General features: G+C 37.6%; 2 protein-coding genes across 2 annotated transcripts; both read left to right on the top strand.

Annotated features, from left to right (window-relative positions):
- Positions 1 to 4,406: 4,406 nt before the first annotated feature.
- On the top strand, positions 4,407 to 5,316 carry LOC108374232 (E3 ubiquitin-protein ligase Su(dx)-like; the record flags this gene model as incomplete). The annotated part of the gene is made up of 2 exons (XM_017630210.1): positions 4,407 to 5,264; positions 5,308 to 5,316. Coding segments are annotated over 2 exons (867 nt in total), but the record flags the coding sequence as incomplete, so codon positions are not given.
- Positions 5,297 to 11,959, top strand: LOC108374233 (E3 ubiquitin-protein ligase Su(dx)-like). Its single transcript, XM_017630211.1, has 6 exons — positions 5,297 to 5,531; positions 5,607 to 6,072; positions 6,159 to 7,005; positions 7,690 to 7,888; positions 7,976 to 8,357; positions 11,741 to 11,959. The coding sequence occupies exons 1-5, from the start codon at positions 5,343 to 5,345 to the stop codon at positions 8,243 to 8,245; spliced, it is 1,971 nt and encodes a 656-aa protein (XP_017485700.1). The 5' UTR covers positions 5,297 to 5,342; the 3' UTR covers positions 8,246 to 8,357; positions 11,741 to 11,959.
- Positions 11,960 to 12,225: the final 266 nt, after the last annotated feature.

Here is a 12,225-nt window from a genome sequence, read left to right as displayed (position 1 = left end):
GTGGTTTCCTTACAGATTTTCTAATTAGAAAAATTGTGTCTTAAGATAAAGTATGATAAATTGTATTTTTAGCAATTTTTTTTTAAAGACTCCAGCTAAAGGCACTTTCATAAAAGAAAAAATATATAAAAAACACTACAAATTTAAGAGGTTTTTGTGAGAACCTTATGAGATAAAAACAAAAACTAAGTCCAGATCCTTAATCTAGGATAAATTTCCTTTCCAACGATACCAAACACGTTGACATACGTGACAACAATTTTTTTGATTTTTGCCCGCTCATACAGCACTGTGCGGCTGCGGCTTTTACAAATTCTATTCAAGCAGCACTCAGCAAAATTATTGTCAACTTTAATAACTTTCGATTTTAATTTATTTATATTTTGTTACTTTTTTGGTGGTGTAGACAAAATTTCAGAGTGAGAGTGCATACAAACGTACATACATATGTATGTAAATATCACCGAGAGCCCACTTTGTCTCCACACGACAGTCAAACGCTTTACGCGTTCCACCTTAACTTAAGTTTTGTTACGGGTTTGCTTACTTTTAACTTTTATTCATACGTATACATATGTACATACGTATACTCGTACATACAAACATACTGTTTGCATTGCAATTTAAGGCGAAGTGCGTCAATATTTGTTTGATATTCAAGCTCTGATTATAGATTTGTTTGGCCGGCTACCGGGAAACGTCATTAATATGTATGAAAACGTGCAACGCATGCGGTTAATTATTACATATGTATGTATGTATGGATATAGATAGATAGGTATGTATACATACATGAGCGCTGGTGCTAAAAGGGTGCATGTACATATACATAAGTACATACAAATGTACATTAGACCGTACCACNGATTATAGATTTGTTTGGCCGGCTACCGGGAAACGTCATTAATATGTATGAAAACGTGCAACGCATGCGGTTAATTATTACATATGTATGTATGTATGGATATAGATAGATAGGTATGTATACATACATGAGCGCTGGTGCTAAAAGGGTGCATGTACATATACATAAGTACATACAAATGTACATTAGACCGTACCACCGTTCCCACGACAGTCGGGTCTACGTAACCGGAACGACCCACATTTATATTTGGCCAAGGAATGTCACTCCAGCAACACTCCCCAAAAACTCTTTGGGGAGCTTGTTTGCTGCTACAACAACAACAACATAAGACCGGGGTATTCGGGGTCAATGGACTTTGGTACAAAAAAATATTCTCCTCGAGAAAAAAAACTATACATCATATCTTAAGATCCCACTGTAAATGCCACAGATACGAGGAAAAATGTAAAACGCGACTCCTATGTTCGACCTTACAAAAAAAAAAAAATTGGGATTGCCTTCGAATCCAAATACTTCCTTAGCAAAAGTTTAGTGATTTTTGATGAGTTTTTATTTCCTGACATTAGGGTGGTACGTCCGGGCGGTAGCAACTGTGATCTGGTTGGTACGTATTGGGTATTTGAGGTCATTGAACTTCGGAATAAAGAATTGCCGTCTCGTGACGAAAACCTCGATATATCGAACCTTGTTATCCGACTGTAAATGAAGAAGATATATCGAAAAATGTAGTTTTTTCGAAAATACTGTAGACTCAGGGGTGTACGGCGACCGGTACGGTCAAATGTACATACATACGGACATATATTAGTGTGCGCCTTATTTTTCAACTTTGACTAACAAAGTATCTAAGAGTTCACCTAGAAAAAATTTATTGGTTACAAAACCGCTTTCTGCGAAAAATGTTCAAATTCGGATAACGAAAAGATTAAAATAAACTTGCTTTAATGATTTATGTATCGACTCTTTTTATTTTTTATTTGCCCAACTTCGTGCCCTCTGAAGCGTGTATTTCCGTTAGCCGATTTTGAAAGTTATTTGCAGGGCATGTTTCTATGGCCAAACAAGCCTACCTAGGGGGCTTTGCTTTTTAGTACCTTTAAAAATTATTTTCTCTATTCAAACAAGGCGCACACTAATGTTCATAAGTATATATGTAACGTGCTTTTTATTGCTATAAATGTAATTTTGTTCCTTAAGTAATTACCGTGTCATTGGCATATACTATTTTGCGGTCAACGGGTCAAACTGACATCAAAAGGACATGACTGTTAGCTCCTAACTATAATTTGAGTGAGGTGTGGTGATTATACATACTGCATGTATGTATGTAAAAAAATGTAAAAAGAAAGATTAATTAAAAGAAAAAAGTTAACAAAAAAATAATAGAATATATATATAAAAAGGGAAAAAAATCCGCTTACCGACAATTCGAACCTCGGATCTTTCGAAGGTCACGCCAGTGCTTTGAGCACTCGGCCATTGCGACTGTTGGAGCAGCGAGTGCAAAATGATAATCATATCGATGGTCCTCTGCAATAACGACACAATTCAAAAAATAAAACCTCCTACTACTGTTAAGTGGGTCTTGTCTCTAATCCTTATCTACTCTATGTCCAACCCTTACTAAAGTAAGTAGTAGATAGATATATAGATAATAAAATGAGGTTTGTACCGCTATTGTGTCCTCCACTCTTCAGAATACCTCCTTTAAACTAAATTCCTGAGAACGTTGAACAATACCTTTGGGGATAGGGAGTGAATGTGCTTAAGCTGTGACCACATTGAGCCTAAACTTCTCTCACATCATCTGCAGACTGCATCACGCTCGGTGAGGATGTGTCCTCTACACTTATAGAGTCGCAAAACCGGCAAGGGTCTCTCGACCATTCCCCAGCATGTATAGACATCCTCTCAGCCTGCAGTGTCCTGTGAGGTTACCTGTTATTACTCCAAGCTTCTCCTTTGAGAGGTCAAATATACTTTGGAATCTCCTTTTGTTATACCCTCTTAGTAAACTCTTTGCCTGCCGCATTCCTGACGAACTCTACCTCCTAAGCTCCTCTCTAAGAGTGTTGGGACCCACTCCTAGGAAGGGCGAGACAGCCAACCGCCTCGTTATCCTCCACTCCCTTGTGGCCAGGTACCTACGCTAATTTAAGCTTCTCAATGCACTTATGGACCAGCGACAATTTGACCTCATAGGATATGGGACGTTGAGTACCGCCTGACTATCACTTGGGATTATGATTCTCTAGTTTCTATACCCTCTACTTATGATTGTATCCGCACTAGGGGGATTCAGAAAATTTTAATTTTTTTTTCCTCGGAACCATGCTCAAAAGTTTCGTTTAGACGCCAAAATAAGTCTCAGCAAATATGAGACCTTAATGTTAATAAACGCACTTTTCGATTTCCCATAAGAATAACACAGGAAAAATTGTTTTTTTTTGCAATTTTTCGTTGTCTATGGGTGTTTTGAGATTTACCAGATATTTTTAATGTTTTTTTAAATATGTAGCTTTTCGGATTAAACAAGAAACTTTTTCTCGTGACTTGGCAATTTTTTCCAGATTTTTAAGTTTTTCGAAATTTTTTTTGTGGACTTTGCGGGTTTTTATGAACTAATCTGATACAAATTTGGGAGTTTTGGAACTTTTTTCAAGAAGTTTCCATCAGTTTAGACTTACGCCATTTTTTTTTGGATTTCAGGACCTTTTGGCATTTTTTAATATAACTCGGGGTTTTTTCGGTCTTGTTTGTTCCGAAAAAATGTTTGATTTCTTCAGGCGAGTTTCGGCATATTTTCAAGAGTTTTCGAATTTATTCGTTAGGATTGTTTTTTGGAACTTAGACACAATTTATTCTGAGTCTTGTTTTCTGTGGTTTTATTTTGGCAATTTTGGGTGTTTTTCGGGACTTAAAATTTTGTTTTTTTCACAGTTTTCATGGATTTAGTATTGTACGAAGTTTGTGATTTTTTGGTACGTATAACTTGTGACTTTCTGGGAACTTTCTGGAATGCTTTTGGTATAATTCGATATTTTCTTTGGTATTTTTCGGTATTATTACATGACTTTTGAGAAAAATTTCGAGTACATTTGAAAATTATTCGAAACTCGAAAGTATTTTTCAAAATTACGGATTTTTTCCGTTTGTTTTTTGTTCAATTTTAGAGATTTTTTTCGTACCTTACCGGGTTTTTAAGAATTTATTTAAAATTTTTAGTTATTCGATTTATTTTCTTATTGAATTTCTCGAAGTAACTAATTTTTTTTAGAATCCATGACCTTTTGGAACTTCCTGGGATACTTTCAAGTTTTTCATGATATTTTTTTTTTAGTCTTTGGGGAAAATGCTGCATTATGTTAAGCAATAAACAATTGATATTTGGGGAATTATTTTCGAGCCTTCGAGCCAGTTATAGAGATTTTTCTCGAACTGTCCTCAAAACAATCACTAACAATCTCGGCATATGAACATTAGTTAAATTTTCTTACCACTTTGAAAAATAAATGCATATTCCTATATACAAACTAAAATACGCCTATCCTCCTTTCAGATCACTACCAGCTCTGTGCTGCACATCAAAGTGCTTGACCACTCCAGTTTTCGCAAGGACACCTTGCTAGGCGAGCGCACCATCCACTTGGCGCACGTGCTGCAACAATTCAATGGCAGATGCGAATTCCTTGAACTTACAATGGATCTGATAGCTACTTCCAAATCAGATAATCGGCAAACAAAAATCGGTGAACTTGTCGCAGTGCTCAACGGACTCAAGCTGGACATGCCCGGCGCGGTGCAACAAAATGGTAATGGCGTATCAATGCTGCCACCTCCCAACGAAGGCGCTGTGTTGCCGCCTGCTGCCGGTCGCAGTTACATGATACAAGGTGGCATACGTGCGCGCATGCGCGTGCGCAGTATCGAAAACGGCATGCTAGCCGCATCAGTAGCTTCGGCTGGGAGTGGAGGTAGCGTGTCACACATGGCAGTTGCCGCCGGCGGTGGTTCACGTTCGCCCATAGCCAATGGCAATTTGGAACGCTGCAGCAGTGGTAGTTCACAAAATGGTGCGGTGCGACGTGCTGCCCCGCCACCACCCGTTTGGGAACAACAACAGCCAATGCCACAAACACAGACGCAACATGTGGCGCTACAACAACAGCAGCAATTGCAAGCACAACAACAACACCAATCACAAATGCAGGTGCAGCGCATACCGTCGATGAATGGCGGCGCAGTGGCGGTGAATGCTGCCGGCGTGCAAGTGCGTCCAATGTCGCAAATGTATGCGAATGGTGGGGTTAGTGGTCAGCCATTACCGCTGCCACTGCCGTCACAGCAACAGCCGCAAACACAGCAGCAACTAATGGATAGTGCGCTGATGAGCTCGGCAGGCGATCAGGCTGCATTGTTANCGATGAATGGCGGCGCAGTGGCGGTGAATGCTGCCGGCGTGCAAGTGCGTCCAATGTCGCAAATGTATGCGAATGGTGGGGTTAGTGGTCAGCCATTACCGCTGCCACTGCCGTCACAGCAACAGCCGCAAACACAGCAGCAGCTTATGGATAGTGCGCTGATGAGCGCGGCAGGCGATCAGGCTGCATTGTTAGCGCAAGCGCCAATGCCGGTATCCAATGTGACTGATCAGCAGTTGCAAGTGAGTAGCAGTAGTTTTTAAACATTACTTTTCTTTTGTACTTTAATTAAATGCATTTTTTAACGGTAAACACAGGCCGCCCAAGCGGACGATGAACCGCTGCCTGCTGGCTGGGAAATACGCTTCGATCAGTACGGCCGCCGCTATTACGTCGACCACAATACGCGTTCCACCTACTGGGAGAAACCGACGCCACTACCGCCCGGTTGGGAGATACGCAAAGATCCACGCGGCCGTGTCTACTATGTGGACCACAATACGCGCACAACCACCTGGCAGCGACCGAACAGCGAGCGTCTTATGCATTTTCAACATTGGCAAGGACAGCGTGCGCATGTCGTTGCACAGGGTAATCAACGTTTCCTCTACTCACAGCAACAACAACAGCCTACAGCGGTGACGGCCACCGTGACGCAAGACGATGAGGATGCCTTGGGACCGCTGCCCGATGGCTGGGAAAAGAAGGTGCAATCGGATAATCGTGTATACTTTGTGAATCACAAGAATCGCACGACACAGTGGGAGGACCCGCGCACGCAGGGTGAGTCGCGCATAAAAGCTATAGTAATAACATTCTAGTGTCAAATGATCTCTAAATTCTCGCTCGCTTTTGCTTTCTCTCGCCAGGTCAAGAAGTTAGTTTAATGAACGAGGGTCCACTACCGCCCGGCTGGGAGATACGCTATACCACTACAGGTGAACGCTTCTTTGTCGATCACAATACACGTCGCACCACCTTCGATGATCCACGTCCGGGCGCACCCAAAGGCGCTAAGGGTGTGTATGGCGTGCCACGCGCCTATGAGCGTTCCTTCCGTTGGAAGCTCTCACAATTCCGCTACCTCTGCCAGAGTAATGCTTTGCCGTCACACATTAAAATAACCGTGACACGACAGACGCTTTTCGAAGATTCATACCACCAAATTATGCGTTTGCCTGCCTATGAGCTGCGACGTCGCCTCTATATCATTTTCCGTGGTGAGGAGGGTCTCGACTATGGTGGTGTGTCGCGTGAATGGTTCTTTTTGCTATCACATGAGGTGCTCAATCCCATGTATTGTCTCTTCGAGTACGCCAACAAAAACAACTATAGTTTGCAAATCAATCCGGCCTCGTATGTGAATCCAGATCACTTGCAGTATTTCAAATTTATTGGCCGTTTCATAGCGATGGCATTGTATCATGGTCGTTTTATATATTCCGGATTCACAATGCCCTTCTACAAGCGTATGTTGAACAAGAAATTAACTATAAAAGACATTGAAACCATCGATCCGGAGTTTTATAATTCGCTTATTTGGGTGCGTGACAATAATATTGACGAGTGTGGATTGGAGCTTTGGTTTAGCGTCGACTTTGAGGTGCTTGGACAGATAATACATCATGAATTGAAGGAAAATGGCGAAAAAGAACGAGTGACGGAGGAGAACAAAGAGGAATATATAACACTCATGACTGAATGGCGGATGACGAGGTAAGGGAGTTAGATTACTTTGAATGTGAGAGCAGTTAATGGAAATTTTGTGTGAAAAGCAGAAATAAAGGCTACGAAAAGATTGAGGTAGCGTTAAGAAAATTCAGAAAATGTATAAGTAAGAAACAAAAAAAAAAAACAAGTTTTGAAAAAAAAGTATGAAAGAAAAACTAAGTATTGGTGAGTTAGTTTTACTGAACTGTAGAAATCACAGGCCACTGACAGAAAAGCCACACCGAGAAGATCGCTCACTGATCTCAAACTTTATTATCTAGAAATATTTCTCTTGTGATTGGGCTTCAAAATTGCAATTCTCAAGCCACATACTTTGTGGTTCACTCCCTATTTGACCTAAGACCAGTACAGGTTCATAGGTGCCGCAGGTCTTTGCACATGTTGCTTCTAACCGACTCAGAAAAGTGTAGATCAACGCTGCTGCTAGCTGTTTTCCTGGAATTAAAACCGATTACTAGGGTTCGCCGTTCCAAACAGTGTTAGATCAGCGAAGCAATAGCCGTAGGTCGGATAAAACCCGAGTATTTAAAATTCTTAGAACCGACAGGTATTGAAATGAACACTTTAAGAGAACTAGCTCAGAGTTTCTTTAAAAGATGCTAATCTTTAAGCAGTGTAGGCTGTAGAATTATACTAATTCATAATACCAAACAAAAAATCCATTTCCAGAGGTATTGAGCAGCAGACAAAAACGTTCCTGGAAGGCTTCAACGAGGTGGTGCCGCTCGAATGGCTAAAGTATTTCGACGAACGTGAATTGGAGCTCATATTGTGCGGCATGCAAGATGTAGATGTAGATGATTGGCAACGGAATACGATTTACAGGCATTACAATCGCAACTCCAAACAAGTGATGTGGTTCTGGCAGGTGAGTTAGCGTCTCGTAAAGAAAAAGTGCAAATATTTTCAAACATATCCGCAAATATCTAATATTCCAACTCTTTTTTGACACCAGTTTGTGCGCGATACGGACAATGAAAAGCGTGCACGCTTGCTGCAATTTGTTACGGGTACGTGTCGTGTGCCCGTCGGCGGTTTTGCTGAGTTAATGGGCTCCAATGGACCACAACGCTTTTGCATTGAAAAAGTGGGCAAAGAAACATGGTTGCCGCGATCGCATACCTGCTTCAATCGGTTGGACTTGCCGCCATATAAGAGTTACGATCAGCTAGTGGAGAAATTGACATTTGCCATTGAAGAGACTGAAGGCTTCTGCCAGGAGTAGAGCGGAAAGCGGCGTGGAGTGACCATTGTGTACAAGGGTGTAAAGAGGACGTCGAAGCAGTTGTGGGCGGCACTCTTGTTGAGTGTGTGGTGTAATTGGCAACCAAATAAAGGTAGCTGGAAAGAAAAAGTTATATTTATGTTTAATGTTATGTTGTAATTGTTATGCAACGAAATTCGCGCGAACTAATGTATGTAGTGTTACAGACATTTTTATAGTTTAGTTCTTTTTTTTATACAAACTTAAAATACCTTATAAATCGACTTGCTTGTGTTTGTTGCGATTTTTTCATTTGAGCTAAATTTTCATTAATGCGCATCGCGGTTGTTATTGCTATGCCTATTTTGAAATGCATATCAAGTTTTCTTTAATTTTTTGAGGAATAACGTAAAAAACATAAAACAACTATAAGCGCTTGTTTACTTGTATTAGTTATACATAAATACGTATATATATATATTAGAAATATTATTACCGTTTTAGAAATTTGCAATATGTATATACATAAACGTATTTGTGTGTGTATTCGTAAGAGTTTTTGCGCATAAACGAGTTTAATTGAATTATATTGTAGAAACATAAATACATAATATATATACATATTTGTGTGTATGTAGGCAGATGTTGTGCGCTCAAGCTTATGCACATATGTAGTATGTTTGTACGTGCAAGTGTCTTACCTATGTATCAGTAACGTTGCCGTCTTGCAGAGAGCATATTCTCCTTCCTAACTTTAATTTAATTTCGTTCATTAGCATACATTCATAGATATATATTTTTTTGTGTAAATTCTATTAAATTGGTTTAATTTAATTTTAAATTTTGTATATAGCACACAACTAATAAATATATACATACATATATTCATGTTAATTTACTTACATACATACGTTTAGTAGCTCGTTATGGTACATACATTTATGCATATACGTACACACAGTGGTGGTCAAAACATATGGCATAGAAACGATTCTTTTACAAAGTCAGGCAGGCAAAAACTGTGTGTCTATTAGTTAAGTTTAATAGCTTAGATTTTTCATCAAAAATTTCAATTCCAACAAAGAAGTTAACGTAAATAATAATTCAATGGTTAAAACATGGCACAAAAACCAAAATGATGAAATTTAATTTTTTAATTAATAAGTAGCTTTCCATGCGTCAGGTAACGTATGTTCGAAGTTATTACTGTGTTGGTAAAGACAAAGAAATCGTTTCTTTTATTCGTTGTTGTTGTGTGCTTCCTAAATAGTTTTTGTGGAGTGATGCTGAAGTTGCAGTTCGCCAGCCTTATTCCTGCAGTAGAAAAACATCGTCTTTATGAAGTAGGGCATTTAAAGTTTTTTATTTAGATACTAGTCTTCTTAAAACAGCTACTACTACTGCTGTCAAATATGATATATTTAGACACCTCGCAAAAAAAAAACACTTTTCAGTTAAGTTTTCATATACTTTTTGCCAATTTTTACTTGTTACGTGTTTCCACTAAGAAGTTAGTGGTGCATTTGGTAAGCGGCATGCTTGTGAGGAGGCCTTTAACAGGCGACAGCACCTATTTTTCGTAACGACTCGGAACTGAAGATTTTTGATAATGTCGGATAAAACAGTAAACGTTTTGTTTTTTGGTCTTTTTCATAGTGTCTGTGTCGTCTGTGCGGCGAGTACTTTTTCGTTCACTGAAAATCCCTTTTCGCTTTTAATCGAGGGAAAAAATTATAATTGTTGTAATTTCGTTTAAGGTCATTGGATTGGAAATTTTTATTGGCAATTTTTTTTCTCGATCTCCCGCTATCCCGAGCCAGAAAAAGACGAATTAGTTTTTTTCTGAAATAGTAACCCAATTTGTAAACTAAGCGAGAAAATTTGCTGCAAAGTAGTGGCATGTCTTAAGCAAATAGTAGTTTATGTACATTTCAAAGTGCACTGAGACGGCTAAATTTTATTCTTAAAAAAGCTATAGCAAATAAGCTGTTGGTCAGGTATATATGGAAATTAAAAAAAAAAAAACAGATGTAGTTCTATATATTTTGACCACCACTGTATATGTATGTATATAAACATATGCATATATGTATGTGTAGCATTTAAGTAAGCAAAATCAAAGCCTTAAAATTAAGTAACTATTTTAATGAAATTATTGGCAAAAGACATTTAGCAGCCGCAAATTTAAATTGCGCAAAATTTTAAAATTGAAAGTCAAAAATAAAAAATGGCAATTAAAATATGTTTAAAGACATTACTAGTATGGTAGAGCATCTAATGTTCGTAAAGTAAGGGAAAAACATTAAATTAAATAAGCAACTACATTTATCCAAGGTGGCGCACAAGTAATCAATCTTTTCGTATACAACCGCGTATTTCCTAACTTCAATAGCAAAAAAATATAACTCAATATACATATATCTTATTACGCGATTTTTTTTTTTACCCGTTGCATGCGATTACTTTTGAGCCACACTATGTAACTGACACGAATATGTTAAAAAAATTAGTAAAAATAAACTAAAAAAAAAAATAACCCACACGCCAGCAAACAAATTTAGCAAATTGTGTTAGTAGTGAAAAAACAAACAGCAAAACAAATATAAATATATCGTAAAGAAATTGATACACCGGCAAACCTACTGTTAAGTCTTAACCATATTAAACAAGAAAAAATAATTAAATAATATGCAGAAATGTTTATATAATATACATAGCTATGTATGTATGTGTAGTAGTGTTGTTAAAGAATTTATAGCAGAAAAAAAGACGCAGGCAAACATATGGCAACAACTAAATATTAGTTATCACAAAGTAAATCAACAAAACGAAAATACTTAATGAAGTAAATAACGAAGGAAAAACGATATGCAGCGTGTATGTGTAAGCGAAAAGTATAAAAATTACAAAGTAATACATAATGTAAAACATGGCAGATTCAGTTATTTACTTTTATAATATGCGCATACATATACACTAGGGTAGTGCTTAAAATATCAACACCTACATTTTTTATGGAACACCCCTTTATTTGGTTCTGCGTACAAATTAAAGATAACCACGAAAATTCAAAAAAAAAAAAGGTTTGAAAAAATTTTATTTTATTTTCTAATAGCAAAATCCGAAAAATCTTTTCCTTGAAATCTGATAACTGTTTGACATATTATATAAACTTATTCTAATCAATGCATAAGCTCACTGATTAAAGCCGATTAAAGTCACAATTTTGTCGAATTTTCGTGATTTAAAAAACTTGAACTTTTTCAAACATTGGCAGCAGCGCCCATATTTTTGCTTTTTTAATTTAAAAATTTTCGTGGATCTCTTTATTTTATACTAGAATAAAACAAAGGCGTACTCCATGATGTCGGTATTTTAAGGACCACCTTAATACGCAAACAATTACATATTCAAAAAAATCGCATATACACTGCATACATATATATGCTATAATTTTATGGAAACCTATAGTTTTTATTTAGTTTATAATGAAAAATATATAATTGTATTATACAGATTTAAATAAAGCAGCTAAGCTTTAATGGAAAATCTTGGCATAGAAAGAGAGAGAGAGAGAGAGAAAGAGAGATCAAGTGTGCATGATTCGCAAATCATTTCAACGAGTAAGCGAGCAAAAGAGAGAGAGCGAGAGAGCTAGCGATAATGCTGTTGTAATAAGTTCTAATTAAAATTACAAATAAATAAATAAAGAACTATATTATTAGAAAAAATTTAGACTTGCAGTTTTTAATATCGATTTGTAACAGAGAAGGAATTGTGCTACTTTTTGATGTGTAGACATCTAAGTTCTCGGTATGGAAAAATTTGCGTTAACCCTGCAGAAAACTTGTAATTGCTTCTGGATTGTACCAATGAATATTTCTGGACTAGTTCAGGGCTACTTCAGAACTATTTCAAGATCATTTCGGGACTAGTTCGGCAGCATTGAAGGAAGTGTTCAGGACCATATCGGGAATAGTTCACAACTGTTTGAGGACCAT

This window comes from Rhagoletis zephyria, unplaced genomic scaffold (genome assembly GCF_001687245.7).
Source record: "Rhagoletis zephyria isolate East Lansing unplaced genomic scaffold, Rhagoletis_zephyria_1.1 Rzeph_scaffold_07485, whole genome shotgun sequence".
Lineage (NCBI taxonomy): Eukaryota > Metazoa > Arthropoda > Insecta > Diptera > Tephritidae > Rhagoletis > Rhagoletis zephyria.
This window is presented reverse-complemented; position numbering and strand designations above follow the sequence as displayed.